The sequence below is a fragment of the Crocodylus porosus genome, unplaced genomic scaffold (assembly GCF_001723895.1).
Source record: "Crocodylus porosus isolate Cpor-Errol unplaced genomic scaffold, CroPor_comp1, whole genome shotgun sequence".
Lineage (NCBI taxonomy): Eukaryota > Metazoa > Chordata > Crocodylia > Crocodylidae > Crocodylus > Crocodylus porosus.
This window is the reverse complement of record NW_017728921.1, coordinates 17,033,902-17,052,532: the sequence shown is the minus strand read 5'-3', so window position 1 is coordinate 17,052,532 and position 18,631 is coordinate 17,033,902. Positions and strand designations below refer to the sequence as shown.

Sequence of the window (18,631 nt, the reverse complement as noted above, 5' to 3'; positions counted from 1 at the left end):
AGGGGTCCCCCCATGGTCCCCTCCCCCCTCTCCCACCCCCTACTTACTTGCTCCGAGTCTGGCTCCAGCCCCCTGCTGCAACCAGCAGGGACTCCTGGAATCATTGAAGCTCCCGAATCTTTTCAGACCTTTTATTGGTTCCCTTATTTGATCTGAATTTGGATACTGGGCCACTGAATTGGGACGAATCTCCTCTGAATCAAATCGGCACCCAAAGCTTCACACAGCCCTACAGTGCAGCTGTTTGGTAGGAAGGACTCATGTCATCAGACCCAGATTGTAGAGGGTCTGATTCTGCACATTCTGTCAAACACTGCTATTGGCAGACTCACTGTTGTAGTTCAGTGGTAGAATCCATGTTTGCCATGCACGAGACCCCAGTTTTTGAATCCTGATAAGCATATAACTATGGCCATTGAGGCACCAAACTTCCAGACTGGGCCTGGCCTTTGGATTCTAAGTCTCAATGGTCTGAAGTGGGGGGCAGAAGGTCTGGGCAGCTTCCACTTCTCTATACTCCTTCCTGGTGACTTCTCACATATACACTATGATCCAGAAGAATTGATGGTTGCCTACTACTATTGGTGTGAGTGAGTGTGGAGGGATTTGCATGAGGTGGGGTGTTTTACACTCAACCTGCAGAGATGGGAATGCAGGCAGTGCAGAATCGGGTCCAATGTTTAAAAGCAAAGTGGATATTTCTAAGCCTTCTGATGAGATTATACATTTTGCTGCAGTGACTCAATAGTAAGGTTTAAAAAGTAAAGTACTGTTTCACATTTAATCAAGCAAAGGCAGTTCAGGGTGTCCCCTTAGAGCCTAACCAGTTCAGAGAACTTATATAATGCATCTTGGCTTCTGTCTGATGATTACAAAGCAACGCTGCCCATGTCAGACCTCAGCTGCCCTCCTATTGCATGCAAGCTTCTGGTTACTTCACTGGTTATCATTGGGAATTACTGGCCACAGAGATGCTACAGTTGTTTGTGCAAAACAAAGGTCTGTAAAGGACTGTAACCTCCAGCTTGGGCCTGAGTTTTGCATTTGGGTCTTGGGAAACTGAGAGCCCTGTTGTTACCAGCAGCTTTCTGCTCCCAGCTCAAAGCTATAGACAGTCAGTCAAAGGCCTGCAGCTGAGAGCTGCTCTCTGTTCTCCCTGTAAGAGAACAGTATGTCCCCCTGATCAAGTCCTTGTAGAGTTCCACAAGAGCTGAGGTAAGCTCTGATGTTGAAGTCTAACCAGGGAGCATCCTGATTCTACCTGGAAGCTGAGGCTGAGGGCACATTTCACATGAAAAGGTGGACCAAGCCACGTTCACCAGGTTTCAGGTTCTTAAGCAGAGAAAACTTGAGAGGAATCAGGCTAATCTACCCCTCCGCAGACTCTTGGAACTCTCCCTGACCTGTAACACTGCCCCCCACAGAGCCCTCAGTTATATCTTGTTGCTTCAGAACAAAGAAGCAGTCATCCACATATCTTTTGATCGCTCCCTTCATCTCCCATCCTCAGGGGGTCCCAGGGCACTGCATGCATTTTCAGGGAGAGGAGGCTGTCTACCTGGCTGATGCCAATTCACTCCTGGACAGTCTCTCTGGTTTGGCTGCTCACTGTACTAATAGCTTTTACTTGGGCCAGCTGCTGGCTACAATGAAATAGCAATTAGCTCAGTAAGCTTTAGGCTTAGGACAAATAGCCCTAGCAGCAGCAGAGCATTCCTCCATCAGGACCTTCACTGCAGAGAGGGAGCAGCTTTGCAGGTCCCCTCACAGGTGCAGGATGCAACAAGTCGGCTGGTCCCTGGGTTCTTCCCAGTGGTCAGAAGCCCTGATGAGACACAGAACTCTATGGCTGGGTGGTAAGGAAGGGCTGGTTGGGCTTTTCTGTATCCCTGTATTTTAAAAGGAGCAGTGTTACACAGGTGTACTCACTCCTGGTGCCTTGTCTTCAGTTGCACAGAGAACAAGGCAGCTGATGACAGAACTGGGAAAACCACATTGTAAAAAGTTGTCCAGGCTACTATATTACGACTCTGAAGAACTAGGTTCAAGTCCCTGCTCTACCAAAGTTTTCTTGTGTGACCTTGGGTGAGTCCCTTGGCCTCAATGTGCCTCAGTAAAATGGAGATAGTTGCATGTGCATCTCTGCCTCACGGAGGTGTTGTGAATATAAATATACAGAACAGGGGGTGTCTGGGTAATGTGGTGATGGGGGCCCATGTTGGTTCTATACGTAGATGGGCTCAGAATCATAATCCCAGCAAGCTAGTGGGGTTTTGAAGTTAACTGCTTTAGAAAAGTGATGGGATTTTATGAGGAGATTGTTTCTAGGATTTGGAGCCTTTCTCTGTGATTTTTAAATCCAGTTGTAGCTGACAGTTGTTTCCTGACCCATGGAAGAGAGCTCTGTGGTCTTGCTTCTGTTGTCTGTGGGTCAGGATCCCCACCAAGTCAGACTCCTGCCTCCCTGGCAGCAGCATGTAGCTGCCAATAGCCACAGTGTCCTTAAAAGTACCGAGACAGATTATCAAAGCCCCTTTCTACTAATGGTAGTAACTAGAAATAGGGTCTCAGAAGAGAATAAGATGGTCTTGGGGAGCCATCTCCCCTTCCCATTCTTGGAGGTGGTTCTAACTGGGTAGGACATTTATGCTTGGGTGGCATCTCAGCTCTTGCTCTGTTTTCACTTATACAAATGAAAAATAACTCCACAGATAAATATAGCTGGTATACACAAGATCACAAGCCGATTTTGGGAGCTTGCGTATCTGCTAATCCTAGTAAAGGGATGTGTTTTGGGTGTGTCTGGGAGGAGGCCAAGCTAACACCCGGAAGGGGAAGTCAGCTTTGCAGAACCTGGAGGCCACAGGATAATGACCTACTGCATCTGCTGACTTGCTAGTATTGGAAAGGGGAGCTGCTCTTAAATGACCTAATGGCTCTGGAAAGGTACCCAAAGTAACGTCTCTGGAAAAGGGAACTGCGGCATGGCCCAAAAATTACCTTGCTTTGCAGCATGTGACAATGCTTGCTTTAACTTGAAAAGCTGATAAGGCTAGAAGCTTTTGTGTGATTGGAGGATCAATGGGAATAGGAAGAAGTAAAGATATAAAAGTCATAAGAACTAGGCCCTGGGTGGAACTACTTCGGGGAGGACAAGGCGGAGGACCTGATAAAGGAGTTAGTCTTGCCACCCTGGACGCAGGGTGGGGTTCCCGAGACCCATCAGGTAATAACTCAGGGTAAGGGGGGAGTGCCCTTCCTCCAGTCTGACGTGCTTACAACTTGAAGTTTTCTTTTGTGCTGATTTTATGTAGTCTGTCTTAGCTTTTTTTTTCCAATAAAGAAAGTTATACTTGTTGTTTTGTCTTAGTGTGCAACCTGTAAATTACTCACCTTCCCTGGGGAAGAGAAGGAGCCCTGACAGTGTGTCCATCTGGCAGCTTCTACCAGTACCAACTTCATGCAAAATTACAGCGTTGGAAGGTTAATATCTTACTTGGCCTGCAGGGAGAACTGTCTATCATGGGAGTTCAGCATTATTGAATGGAACATGCCTTGCAGGGCAGGAGGAGCTTTAGGGACTATAAAGAATACATAATAAACCAGGGTCATTATATTTTGGCCCTGCACAGTTTGGGCTGAGGTTCCTTTAAGGGAACAGGACTCAAATGAAACATTTGGTTATTGTTCAAATATTTGAATGTAGCATTTCTCTTGGGGGTGTAGGCAGGGCTGGGAAAACACCAGGCCATGGTAACGCTAAGTTTGAGCTGCTGGAATAGTTGTTGTGTCTGGTGTGACTAGGAGGGACTCTGGGAGGTTGCTTCTCTTCCATCCCTTCCCCCTCCAGGACTCACCATGCTTGGGACTTTCTCCGTGGCATGCCATGCCTGTGCCATTTTGAATGAGGGGTCAAATGGTAAATCAGCTGCCTGCAGATTCTGTCCGAGGACTTCCAAGGATCATATTCCTGAAACGAAAAGGACAACTCAGCCTTGGATTGTGGAGCTCTGGTACATTTTGTCAATGTACCTGGGCTGACTGGGCCAGCAGAGAACTAGAGATGAAATAAAGGATTGTGTGGGTGAGTAAGAAACTAGAGATGAAGAACATGGGACAAAGAGACAGAAGAGCCAGAAGGAAGTGGAGGGGGGGGGGAAGGCAGTAAAGAAATGGGGTAATACGAGGGGAGATCAAGGGAGAGAAAAGGAAGATGAAACAGAAGAGTCAGAGGGGGAAACAGAACAGAGGAAGCAAAGGGAAGGAGGAAAGAGAACACTACTGATGGGAGCTCCAGAAATGGGAGTCAGGGCTATAACAAGTGGAACTTCCCCAACCCAATCTCAGTGAAGTTCCGTGACTTGTCCCCTGGCCAAGGCCCTTCCTCTCATGCCAGGATTAAGACTAGGCCTGCAAATGGGGGCAGGGTAAACTTTCTTTGCAACTGCCTTAAAGAGTGCCTTGGATACCATCCCAGCATGGGCACATCCCTGCTTTGGCCTGTGGGAGCAGGGCTAGTATTTAGAAAGGCATTACTGCTCAGAAGCAGCCATATGAGAGGTAGTACCTGTTCTAGCCAAGGGTGTGCAGTGGACTGGTGCTTGTATTGTAACCATTAGAGGCTCCCAACTGTTGGGAAACATTTAGATTTTCCCTGCTTCAGCCTGGGGGGTTCTCCTGACAAGACTGCCTGTCTTGTCAGGTATCATATTCCTCTTGTTGCTCTCCTGTTTTGATAAGTCATTCTGTTTTCTTAGACATGGCTGCTTCCAGTCCTTTGTCATACTTTCAAAATACCTGAATCTTTTAAAAAAGCTCAAAGACATGACCATCTCAAACTGAATGGTTCTGGGGTCCCAGCCAGTTTCCCACTGCCATATTAATAGGTATCACTTGCTCTCCTCCGCTCACCTTTGAGATCAGGTCTGAAAATCTGCAGTCCCTTACAAAAAGTTCCTAGTCAAGAATTCCCCAGGAAAGCCATATGCTGTAACTCTACAAAGGGCTCCATCTCCAATGCACTATAATACACAACCTTACTCACTCCAAAAAACAACATATGCTAGCTGCTATACAATACAGTTAAAAATATAAACTTGCAGGCTTACATAATCCTGAAAGCGCATGTAACCAACACACTTCGGAATGACAAACAAATCTCTGTATAAAAATACTCTTCCATCCAACAGTGTCATAAAGGAATGTGCTGGGAGACTTGATCCTCTTTGCAGTGCTGCAATCAGCAGTACTCCTCCAATGGTATATTTCCATTGCAGAACAGTGTACCAGGGCAATGGTGGCACTGCCTGGATGAAGTGGACAGACGGGGTAAGAATCGGTGATGATAGTTTATGTCAGTGGGGAATTGGCTTTTTCCTTTTACTGTTTATTTCCAGGATTTCACAATATTTAGCTTATGAAGGTGTAGAATTCTTATTTATTCATGCAATGTATATGCTGCCCTTCCCATCAAAAGCTCCTGGTGGCTTGCAGTAAGAAAACAGAATGACTTATAAAACAGGAGAGGAACAAGAGGAAAATGTGTGGTAAGAAAACAAAACCACTTAAAAGGGGAATTAGAATATCAACATAAAACACAGACCAACTAAATAATATATTGACCTAGCTTTGCTTGCTAAATGTCTGCCCAAATGCAAAGGTCTTACAGCACTTCCTAAAGATATCCTGACTCCGGCTCTGGCAGATTGTAAGACGGAGTTCCAGAACTGCTTGATAAGTGCTTCTTGTTAATTCTTGTTAAAAGAATAACATGACTAGTCAAAAATATTATTTTAGACTGGAAATGCCTTTTCAACTAAATGAGAACTTTCACCTGGAAAAAGAATTTACATTAAAAGCTAAGGGAGAAGTGTAGAAAGCCAAAGACACTTCTGAAGAGAAAGTTCCTTTTTTTTCTTGTTTTGATTGCAAACATTGGGAATTTTTTTTCAGGACTGGGCTGCCTAAAAATCCCCAAATATTGCTGACATTTTTTAATAAACACTTGAAATTGTTCAAAGAAAACTCTTGTCCCGCCCTGCTGTAGAGAGCATAATGTGGGGACTGTGGCAAAGATTCTCAGAGCAAGTGAGTAGCTTCTGGTGGGATGAAATTTGAGTAATGTGTAGGATGGTCTTTCAGGGGCAGAATTAAATCCTTGGAGATCCTCTGCCTCAGGGAGTTCCTACAGTGGCTGTTGCTGGCTGAGCCTGGGACTGGAATATCCATATGCTCCCTGCATAGCTGGCACTTATACACCATTCCCTGGGAGGCTGGAGCTCCTCACAGCTAGTAACTTCACTGAATTCCCTCCACTAACTCCTGCTGGTAAAAGATGGCCCTGAAATACTTACACTTCCAAGCTTATTTTTGCACACGTTCTAACTGTTCTTGTCTTTGAATAGTCCTTGACTTCTCCTATCAAAGTTGAATGACAAACAACAGATCTAGAGGCTACCCAAGTGCCAGGCTGTTGATTTCATCAGGTGAAGGGTTCGCAGTATCTCTAGTTATCTTGTTATAAAAGCCCTCCTGGCTGTCTGCATTCCCATTCCTCAGCCTTGTGACTGCAACACAACATATGTATAATTAGGGATTTTATAGCTAAACATACAGTAAAGCTGTCAGAAAATATGCTAATTCCATTCTTTATTGTGAGTGATTAGAGGACCACACTTCTGGGCAAACAGCTGTGCTGGAACTTTCCTAGGAAGAAGCTGAAGCTTCTTAACTCCCTTAAGACATGGTGTGTATGTGATGCTACTGCATGGCTTTACAGCTGATGTGTATAGTGCTATTGGTGACAAGCAGCTGGCAAGGTGTACTGGCCACACCTGCTCACAGGCCCCATTGCACTGTGCAGTGCCAGTGGGACTGGCATGATCTCTGGGGCCTAGCTGTGTTTGCTTGTTTCTCTGCTGCCCACTGCTATGCTGAACATCTCCAAGTCACTCTTTAGCTTTAGTGCTTACCAGGTTGCTTTTGAGAGCCTAGCACAGGGCTCTGCAAGTGTTCCTCTAGTTTATGCCTGAGGCAGCTCTAAACCTGCCTCTTCTACCTCAGATGCCCTTGGAATCAGATACCTGATTTTATTGTAACAGGCAGAATGGAAATTGTGCTTGCTTTTTGCTTAATAGCTGTAATCCAGATTTCTACCCTGCCAAGTGTCCAGGGGTGAAGCAGAAATAAACTGAGGAGGAGACTGAGTGCTACTATTTTATTCCTTTTTGTACCTGGGAGACCTGATCCTTCAAAGTGCTGAGTCTGTTCCACTCCTCAACTTAAATCCCATTGACATCAAGAGCAACTGAGGTGTTCAGTGTCTTCAGAAAAAGGGGGGTGTTTCTAAACACACACAGGTGTGTGCAGCCCCCTCTATAATGGTGTATAGAGTAGACTCTGCCTGCCAAACACCATGTCATGGTAGCTCACCTGGGATATCGTATACTTTGTGAGACTGAGGCACCAGTCAAAACAGAGGATTTAGAACTCCAAGGCCTCTGATCATGGAAGGTATGGTTGACAAGGTGTTTATATTGGAAGCCCCTATTTTCAGATGCTTATAATCTTTAGGATGCAATCACCCTCTGGATGGAGATTTTTCATGCAACCTCCCCACTGGAGAATTGCCTGGGGGTTGGTACAGGGAGAAAAGAAAAGCTCTTTTCTTTTCACCTTAGATCCTTTAGCATGATTATGTCTGAGCATTTAGATGCATTTGAACAGGGACGATGTGTAGGGGGTGCATAGCAGTGCACCCTCTACAAAAAGGCAGTGCTGGCACTGTCAGCGGCACCTGTGGGAGGTCCATGATTCCTGCTTACCGCTGCCGCATGCCTACTGCCACCATGCCCCCACAGCTGCCAGGGGCTCATGTTCATGGAGCGGGACATACATAGCTGGAGTGGACAGTGCCTGGCATAGAGGACCACATTCTGCACAGGTTTTGAGGCACCAAAAAAGCAGAGTAGTAGCACATTGTTCAGTTAGTTGGGGTTTGCTATAAACACCCTCACTTGTCCAGAAGAACTTCTCTCACTTAAAACCCCCCCAGACCTTTTTGACTAAGAACTTTCCTTCCACAGCAACCCAAACACATCAGGGACTGGGCTATAGCACTAGGACCCCTTAGGTGAAAAAGGACCAGTCTACTTGCATGACCCCAGCTAAGAAAATATCTAGAAGTAAACAGCAAAAATGGTGAGAAATCTGATTGTTTTACTGATCCACAGGCCCCTTTAACTCTCCTCTTCTAGGAACAGATGTCAGGTTGTACAAACTGCTGATCATAGAAGTGAAAGCAGTGGATCAGGGACACACTACAAAGCTGTTCATTTACGGCCACACCTTTTAAGACTCAAGGGTCGCCATTCCTTCCCCAGACTGCTGTGCCCTCCCACAGCTGGGGGAGATTTAGCTCCATACTGAGGGGGCCTTGGATAATAAAAAAGTCTGTCTGGAACTAGTGCATGAGTTAGGAAACAAAATGAGGGAAACAGTAGGTAGAGATTTCCTGTTAACCAGTGGTGATGCATACGGGGTGCACATGCACACTCTGACCGGCCACGCTTGCCACTTAGGCGATGGGCAGGAAGGACAGGCAGGAGTGTTCGTGCTCACCCTGCAAACACTGGATGGAGAGTAGAGCACCGTGGTGCACTGCAGTGATCGGCCACGGGGGACAACCCCCCACCCCAGTTGGCAGGATTGGCTGCAGGGGGGACCTTCCCTCTGGTTGCTGACTGGTCTCTGGTGTGGGCATGTGCCTCCCTGACTAAGTGGGCACCAGTTGCCTATGCATCTGAACAAGGCTAGATATTGGAATCTCTGCCTGATTCCATCTGTACATGTGAGCACTTAATTGCAGCAAATACAGAGCCCCAGAGGTATTTATGAGAGGGCAGGTCTGCATTTGGAGCTTCAGTCTCTCCCTCCCTAATAACAGTAGCTGGGTTCCCTGTTACACATATGGAGTGATAGAGAATTGAGCCCAGGATATTTTTGAGTCAAATGCATTGGTTCCTTTGCATCTTTGGACAGTACTAGTGAATGTGATCCATAATTTGATACATTTGTACATGCAAATTGCAGCTGTTTACTGTCTCTGTGAGAATGAATTTCCTACCTTCTGTACATTTAACACATCAACCCTGAAGCTGTTTGATTTTAAATTGTCTCCTATATAAATATGTGGGATTATATACGTCATGTCATACTGTGGGAGCGTGTTGGTTGTTTTGGGAGAACTACAGCACTTCCATTAACCCAGGGGAAAATGGGGTGACATTGATCAGTTAATTAGGCTCATTTCTGTGTCAACTTTTTATCACAAAGAAGGGTTTTACCCTTGACTATTGTATTAGAAGTCTTCACCTTTTTTGGGCACTGCAGATCTCTAGCTAGGCTCATCAGGAGGTCATGGGAGATAGGATCCACCAAGTTGAGGAAGGTAGCATTCTTGTAGAGAACTTCACTGAGGAATGTTCCTTCTAATCCAAGGTCCTATAATAAGGAAACACAGACTGTTAGACTCGAGCGCCATTGGGAGCATAAAAATGCTACATTTTGCAGCAGCTCTTTGAACAACCATGTTAGGGACCAACCAAATCTAGTTGGACAATGGAGAAAGCCTTCTAACAAAAAGCAAAGCAAAAATGTAGAGATGGGGGGTGGGCAGAGGGGAAGGAGTAGATAAATTATGTAGTAAAAGTTGAGTATGTATTCTGCTGTTACAGGAATTAGCAGAATGGAAACACAAACTGGGAACAGACAGGATTGAAGGCTTGTAAATAAAGTATTTAGTAGGCCTCAGGTTAGAGTAGAGGTGGGTAATTATTTGGGCTGCAAGGCCACTTAAGTTTTGGTGAGCTGTTGAGGGGAGGGGGAAGAGTGTGTCCCTGGCCTCAGACCCTGTCACAGCTGCTTACACTACCTGGCACAGCTGGGGGGGAAGCAAGGGGCTGGGGACATGCCAATTGATGCTATTCAACCCCAGGCCTGTCTGAGCTGCACCCACCACTAGGAACACTGTATGGAGTGGGCAGGTGGGTGGGAAGGGTCTCCATGGAGACCAGCCCAGGACCCCCATGGGCAGGGCACGCTTGGCTGGACAGATAAAATGGGGCTCCAGGGAGGTGGGAAGCAGCATCCGGGAGCAGGACAGGGGGGCTGGAGCCAGGGCTGGGATTTCAGGATAGTGACAGCACAGGATTGGGGCCTGCTATCCACTCCCCACACATCCATTGCGATGGGTGCTGGTTCTGCCCCAGGCCTTGGCCCCATGCTGCCACTACCCCATGATTCTGGCCCTGGCTACAGCCCTGGAACCAGCTCACCTGTTGCATTCCTGGACACTGCTCCCCACTTGCCTGTGGCCCCGTCCCATCCATCCGGCCAAGTATGCTGTACCTGCAGGGGGTCCCAGGCTGGTCTCCATGGAGACCCTGCCTACCTGGCCTGCTCCATCCAGCACCCCTGGCAGTGGGCATGGGGTGGATGGCTGGGGTGCCCAGGCAGCGAGTCTCGAACTGACAGTGGTGGCAGAGACACAGGCAATAGCAGTTAGAAGTGTGAGGGCAGAGCAAACTGCTGCCACAAGGGGTGCCAGGAAGCCAAGTCTGGATACTGCATCACCACCACCCTGTCACCAGATCCCATGGACTACAGCTCCTGCTGTGCCTGAGAGCCACACATAGGGACAGGGTGGGGTGTGCTCTGCACTGGGCAGTACCTCTACACATGGGCATGGCAGGACTGGCCACACATGCCACAGCCTGGACTGCCCCCAGCACCTGAGCTCATGGGCCATATTTTGTCCACCCCTGGGTTAGAGCCTAGTTGGCAAGAATAGGTAACCAGTGTTTAAAATCTACCCATAAAACTACAAAATGCTAAACAGCTTCCTAGGATAACTGATAAATTTCCCATCTTTTCAGAATAAGTGTTTTTCATGTGGTGCATCTTGTGGGACGTACATGTACTAGCTGTTGCAATTTTTAACATGTTAACCACCATTTATGGTGAATTCCCGGTATGAGGTGGACATAAATGCAAAATACTAGATAACGTTAAGATTTAGTAGCCTAGTAAATTATAGGTACCCTTCAATTTGTGGGGTGCAGAAGCACTATCTTGGATATAGTTTTATGCATATATAAAGCTGTGCCATGGGAAATTATTTGTGGGGGGTGTAGGAGAGAGATAGGAAGATGTTCCAGGTATGTTCTCCTACTTCAGGAAACCTCTAGCAGGAACCCATGAGTAGGTAATGGATCAGCCAACCATTGTTCATTGCATCTTATTGCTTATTTATAGTACAAGCTACTAAATCTGATTTAAATTATTTCTGAATTAAGTCTGAAAGCTAATTTGTGGGGGAGCAGCCTTCTCTCAGCTTTCTTGAACCTCATGAATACTTGTTACGTTGTTACTCAGAGGGTGGGCTCAGCCTGGCTCAACTGTTCACACCTCATTCAGGCTCTTCACCTTGTTACTCAGAGGCCTGACATCTAAGAACACCTGTGAAATTGACAGGACCTTGTCAATTTCATCATAGCTAATAACACAACACTGACAGTGGTTGAGAGACTAGAAGAATTAACAGCCCAATTCATATGTCAGGCAATTTTTTGACTGCCAAAGCAACCCACTTATATGGGTTAGACCATACTTTCCAGTTTGCAGCTGCAACATTTATGTGGTGGTTTATTAAAAAAAAATGTGTTCAAGTTAGCTGTCCTGACTGGCTTCTTTGTGCAGGTGGCTGCAGTCATTACACATCTCTAGCTACTGCAGCTAAGTCTAGTAATATCCCTGAATCTTGGGGACCGCTTCCATTCTTAGACTACTGATTGATTTAGCAAGACTGGAGATTGGCTACCTTTTATAGGCATGTGTTGTGAGTAGGTTTTACTAAGGAAAGGTGAAAGACACTCCATCCCAACAGGAGCTATAGAAGGGCCAGCAGTGGGAAATGTTACTGCTATTCCAGCCTCAGTGGGCATGTCAACACCCCATCTCTGATATATCTGGGGAGGGATACTCCCAAGCATGCCCCTCCTCTCCATTCCAACTACATGTGCCAAACCCAGCAATGCTGCAGCAGGGATCCTCCTGGGCTGCAGCCCCAATGACCACTCTCAAGATGTTGGTGCCTGATGTTCCTGAAGGTGATCTCAGGATCAAAGCCAGGGCAGTTACACCACTACCTTCCAGATGCAGAGTGTGCCCCTCTCCAGACTTGCCAGGGACACAGTCTGGCCATAGCTGATGTGTGCTGGGATGCCTCTCTATGGATAATGGCACAGGAGCATATGGTCTGAGGGACCAGGTGGCTAGTCCTGGCCTTCCCCCAAGACACCTTGGCCCAGCTCCTTAACAGTACTTAGATGCCTCTATGCCATTGATTTCAGTGGGAGTTGGATATCTAAGGGATTTTTTAAAAATTGGCCTTTTGTTGTCTGTTAGCATCCAGGTAGTGTTTTGCAGCACTACGTAATTACTAAATTTCAGCATTTGCATCTCTAACAGCAAGTCTGCATGTAGCAACCTCAGCAGGTAGGAGGACTTTTCTGTGCTATAAGTTGAGGATCAAGTCTTGTCTGAGAGTGAGGGTAGCTCTGATTGTAATAATGTAAATGGAAAGGACACCAAGTGCTGGGGATGGGGAGGAGAAACAGATCAGGAAGATGGAAACCTGGCAATGAAATCAACATCATTGAAAAGAAACTGCACTGAGAGGGCAGGAGGAGGGAGTGTTCACAAATGGAAGGGGAGAGAGTGGATGACAAAGGTTCCTCTGGGAAGGACTCTTCTGGGGCTTGATTCTATCAATGTGGAGGATTCTGATGAGGTAATAAACAGATAATTTGTCCAGTTTTTGCTCTGCTGTCAAAGGAAATGAATAAGCAAATGGGTGCCCCATATGTTCTCATTACTTTGCTGAATCTGTTCTTTAGCACATGGAGTTAAAGATGCGAGAACAGCTCTGAAAGGGAGAGCAGCAAGCAAAGTCCCTGCAAAGATAGAACCATGGGAGGGACAGGGGAAAGTGCTAGAATAGATTTTGACCCTAGAGAGCAGCAAAAGAAAGGGGAATACCTTCTACTCCCCACCCCTAAAAACTCTCACACCAAGCAGAAAGCAGGGTACAAAAGCGTCACCAGCTACCAAGCCAATGGGCAGAGGTAGAAGAGATCATATGCACTCCAGCCCCAGTGTAGTTAGCTGATTTTATGTACATAGATGATGCATAGGATAGCTGCAAGCAATGGAGGAACCTAGTTTATGGGTTAACCATAGACGGATGTGTTATCAAGTGGGGATGCTATGGTGGCCACCTGCATGTGAGCTGGAAACATGTCAGGGCATTATGCCAGCCTCTAGCTTGACTATTAGACCTGGGGGAAGCTGACAGGCTCACCAGTCATCTCCATTTCCTGAATGCGACATAACACATATGGAAGTGGAAGGCTTTTGAAAGGGTGACATGGCTGGAAACAGCAACATATATCACAGCAGTAATTAAACTCTGTAGTTCAGCAGCACCATTTGGAGTTGTGCATTAAAGATGAATCTGCATCCCCATTACAAATCCCTTATGGGATAGCTTTATAAATAATGTAGCTGTAAATATTCACTTCACATTGATAGTCTCTAAATTCTCAGCCCAGAAGAAACATTCTCTAGTGCATCTTCTCACTGCCTCTGTGTGTGTGCATGTGCATTTTTCTTCTCATAAAATACAGTGTTAAAAGCGTTTGGTTCACAGTTAAAAGAAAGCACAGAACCAGGAGTTTGACCAGTTTTCTACGTGATCCATTAGGTTAAAAATGATGGCACCAGCTTCCAAGCTGATGTGAATCAGATTAGTATAAATGAGCCAAATCCTGCTTCGCTGGCATGATACCTATTTATACCAGTGGGCTGGCCCCTTGTTTTTAAAATACCCTTTATGGCAGTTAACAGTGCTGTCGGCACTGACATGTAGAGGCCCCACTTGGGCCGTATGTCCTGGGCTTTGAACAGTTGCACTCCAGGTGCATCATGTGCCCTTTGCGCATGCTGGTGCAGGTTCAGAGAACGGCCAGGGTTAGGCTAAAATGCAGTGCCCTCCTGGAGGCAGGTTGGGGCGGGCACTCCTTTAGCTGAGGCTGAAGGAGGTGAAATTCCTTCTGGAGCTTTAGCAGAGGGAATGCACACAGGAGCAGCATCTCTGCTTTTGTATCCAAGGCTGAAACTACCCCCTTCCTCTGCCTTGTCTCCTGCCAGAGACTGGGGTCCAGCCAAAACCCCTGTCTCATCTCTTCGAGATGGCTTGCTCTGCTCTGCCACCACAGCTAGGGGTTCCCTAAGCCTCCTCCCCATCTTCTTGTACAGAGAGAGCTTTATAATTACAAGGCATGATTTGCAGTGAAGCTAACCTCCAGCTCCAACAAATGACTGTCTCCCACTACCTTCCAATAGCTAGCAGTCCCCTCCCCTGACATGCTGTATTGCTCTGGCAGCATGCTAAAGCGACTGTTAGACTCCCTATGCAACCAGCACTCTACCTAGACTCCTGGCAGCCCCAGGAAAACTTCAGGCCCCACTTCGCCAGAGATGATGATGATAATAATAATGATAATCGGACAAAAAAATTACCATTGCAGGCTCCCTTTCTGTCTGGGCCTGTGCGGCTGCCTGGTGCCCATTCCTGTGTCCAGCCCTGCGTGCAACAGAGCACCTATGGGGCAGAATGGAGCTGAGAGCTACAGTAGGCAAGATAAATGGAGGAGCATCCTGCCATACCCAGACAAGGAAGGAAACTGGGAAGACTTGAAAGGGCAAAGCAGGAGCAAATGAGAGTATTGGATGGATTCCCTCCATTTTATGCAGCCAAATGAAATCATTTTGTGATTAGTGGATGCATGTTCAGTTCCTGTATAAGCACACAGAAAAGATGCTTGCAAATGAGTCTCTGTCCTTCAAAGGAAACACAGTAACAATCAGAAAGCCTGAGATGGGGACTGGGGACTAGAGGGGAAAAGTAAATTTGAAAGTTAAACAGGCAATTCAGTAAGATGTTCTCAGAGGAAGTGTAGACGGAGGTGACGGATGGCTCAGCCGGGCCTGAAAGAAGTTGGCAGGCTATGTCCAAAAAATAGGTTTCCTCTCTATCGTCCTCTCCAGATGGTCCAGTGACTCAGCAGTGAAATCCCAGCTGTCATTCAGTGGACCTTCTGGAGACTTCAAGATGAACAGAGATTGAAATGCTTTGGTTTGGGCACCCTAGGAGATAACATTTTATAATTCTGGCCTCTGGCAACCCCTGGGAAAGTCCATTCATGCAACATCACCAAGTTTGTGAAGCAAATCGCTGCCTCTTTTTTTTCCACAAGCTTCTGGTAATAATGCATCTTGTGTCCTTTGTGACCCTTGTCTAAATTAAACATGCACATGTGCACACACAGAGAGGTTTTCTGTAGAAGAGGTACTCTTCTAGCATATTTTATGTTAAGGAACTGAATCACTGTTTTTATGGCAACTCACAGACAAATACTTAGGTTGCAGAAGTAAATGGTCCTAGTATAAATACTACTGCAAGGAGATGCAATAAAATTAAGAAATCATAACTTTCAGGCCCAATTTTGCAAAGTCTTACTCATATAAGTGCCATTTATTCCCATGAATAATCCCATTTGCCTGGACTATTTGTTTGAGTAGAGCTACTCATAGGACTAGGTGTAAGGTGGTTTACATGAATCCAAGTAAATAGTCTGCATTTGATACCCAACAAATCTGTGGAACTTGATGCTACCAGTGGTGCTGCTGCCTGCTGTGCTTGTACTATTGTAAAAAGATGCCCTAGTCTTATGACTCTAGGGCAGGTTGTCAAGCATAGGGCCTGCAGAGCCATGTCATCTAGTCCACAGGGTTACCAGACAGGATAGGAATTTGGGGGCACAGTAAGCAGGAGCAAGGCCTGCATCAAAACCAGGGGCTCTGCTGGGGATGCATATCGGTGGCAGGGGCAAGTGATGGCTGTTAACCCCCAGGGCTGCCTTTGGCTCAGGAAAAGCCCCATAATCTGGATGCAGGCTGCAAGGAAGGCTGAGTCTGACACCCCTGTCCTAGGAAATCTACACATGTAATGGAGCCAGGCCCTGCCCCAAAGTCTTTACATGCTTATTAAACTTGTGAATCAGATGGAGTGAGGCAAACCACTCAGCATGTTTCCACTGGGGATTACGCCCTTATATGAATGGGCATAACCCTTGCTGGGTGCAGAACTGTAAAAGCCCTCAATCCTCCTGTTTCATGCAGTGCAACCCTTGGGGTTGAGAAGTGTCCCCCAGTTGCAAAGCCAACTGCCTTTTGGGGATGCTGCTTACAATGCCAGTATCTGGCCATTGCCCAAGGCAGGGCTAGAGGGAATGGGCTGGTTCCAGGGTAGTGATGGCTCTTCCCTTCTGCACAGTTTGGCACCGCACTGTCTGCACATTTGCTTTTATTTCCTGGATTGAGACAGCCCACAATGAGTTTGCCCCTAAGACACTGACCTGCTCACCTTCCCTTCCCTGCCTGGGTCATCCTCAAGGAGACACTTGGTCTGCAAATGCCACTGTGGAGCCAGTGGCCCTGGGGGCTGCCAGTTTGAATAGACTCCATGGATGGAGCCAATTCCTGGAAGCCATCTGTTGGCAGCAAGGACTGAGGAGGGGTGCTGAGCACCATGCAGCTTCCAGGGGCCTTGCTGGAGGAGGCTCTTCTGTCTCTGGGAGTTCAGCTTGAAGCCCCCTGTTGCTGCAGACTCCCAGGCCCCCGCCAGCCTGAACGAGGGAGCTGACAGCCTGCCCCCTCCCCAGCCTCTTGTGCTAAGGCACTTGGCCAACCTGTTCCCCCAGACTTGGAGCCCGGCAGGGACGAGAAACCGCGGATTTGGAAACCGGCAGCTCCCCCCTGCCTGGGCAGCGCCTCCCGCCGCTCCTTTCTGCCACTATTGTTGTAGGGGAACAAAGAGAAGAGGCCGCCTCCCTCTCCCCACGTAGACACCTAAGGACTGCTGAGCCAGCGCTGCCTGCCCGGTGGCGGAGCCGCACAAAGCGGCCGGCCCGGCTCGGCCCGGCCCTGCCCCGCCCAGGCTTGCTGCTCAGATCAGCCCGCGTTTAAAGGGACCCCTGGGAGGGGGCGACCCGAGCCACGCCTTGTCGCTCCGCGGAATGGCCTGGCCTGGGCGAGCGTGTGATGCGGTGGGGACAGAGCAAACGACCTGGCTCTAAAGCGGGGAGCCCGCTGCCTCCCCGGGGCGCGCTACTCGCGGGCCTGGCTCCGTGCAGCCGCACTTGATCCCAGTGCAAAGGTATCCCGGCAGTTTCCTTCCAAGAGGCGGAAAAAAAGCAGCCGCCCCCACCCCGCCGCCCGCTTCCAAGTGTCCAGTCCCTCTCCGGCTGGACCAAGGAGGAGGATGTGGCCGGGCACTCCGTGCGCCCCAGCACCTAACAACAGCCCAGTCCAGCGAGGCCCGCTCCCCGATTGTGTGTGTGTGTGTTTGGGGGGGGGTCCAGCCCAGGCCAGGTAACCCCCTGGCCCGATTGGGGGTGGGGAATGGGTGTGTCTGTCCCAGTGTAGCCCAGCTCAGCATCATACTCCCCTGCTCCGATCGAGGGGGGGGGAGGGGTATGAACCCAGCCCAGCTTGACCTCTGCCCCGATTGAAGGGGAGATGGGTGTGTGTGTCCCAGCCCAGCCCGCGGGAGGGGGGTGTCCGTCCCAGTGTAGCCCAGCCCAGTGTGACCCCCCCCCCCGCTCGGATCTGCGTGTGTGCACGTGTGTGTCTCAGCAGAGCCCGGCCCAGTGTGACCCCCTGCCCCGACTGTGGTGTGTGTGTGTCCTGTCTTTACCAGGCCACTTGCGTGGCCGCTGTCCGCATGCCCCCGGCCCCATGTGCTTTTCCCTGGCGTGGCTACGGCGCTGCCCGCGGCCCCAGCCCTGCCGCCGCCTTTGTGTCGGCCCGGGGCCCGCGGCGCGTTGCCGTGCTCGCCCCCGCGTCGCACCCCGTCCCCCGTTACCTTTCGGAGCAGCCGGAGGATATGCACCGCGTGCTCGCGCTTGTGCTCGCGGACGGTGGCCTGGATCTCCCGCAGCCAGCCCACCCGCCGCACGTAGGGCGCCGGGCTGCTCCTCCTCAGCACCCCGGACAGCTTCTCGGAGCTCAGCAGCAGGGAAGCGAACTGGAAGTCGCCCCGGCCGCTCTCGCCGCGCCGCTGCGGCTCCTTCCGAGCCGCCCTGGGACCCGCGTCCTCCCCCGAGGCGCCCTCCTCCTCCAGGCTGCTCTGCCTGCTGAGCCGGGAGCCCATGGCCCCGGCCGGCACAGAGATCGCCCCGCGGGGGCAGCAGGGGCGTGGGGCGGGCCCCGGGCCGGGTGTCTCAACCGGGGCGATCTCACGGCAGCGGCAGCGGGACCCGCCGGGTTGCCGCGGACATCGCCGCCGCCCAAAGGGAAAACCAGAAAAGCAGGCGGCGGTTTGCCCGGAGCCTTTCCCCGCTCGGGGGCTGTTCCCGCATCAGGGGCAGCCGCCCTGCCTCGGCCGGGGAGCGGGGGGCGAGGAGGTGCCCGGCCCGCGCCTCGCAGCGCCTCCCGCTTTGTGCCGCCT

At 49.2% G+C, this 18,631-nt stretch overlaps 1 protein-coding gene across 1 annotated transcript in view; it reads right to left on the bottom strand.

Moving 5' to 3' along the window:
- The window catches only part of LRRC75B (leucine rich repeat containing 75B), a 36,512-nt gene extending 17,887 nt beyond the window's left edge, over positions 1–18,625 (bottom strand). The window contains exons 1-3 of the mRNA XM_019539149.1: positions 18,047–18,625; positions 9,373–9,501; positions 3,858–3,970 (exon numbers count right to left, since the gene is read on the bottom strand). Coding sequence (XP_019394694.1) covers positions 3,858–3,970; positions 9,373–9,501; positions 18,047–18,334 — 530 coding nt within the window. The 5' untranslated portion in view covers positions 18,335–18,625. The remainder of the gene's footprint in view (positions 1–3,857; positions 3,971–9,372; positions 9,502–18,046) is intronic.
- Positions 18,626–18,631: the final 6 nt, after the last annotated feature.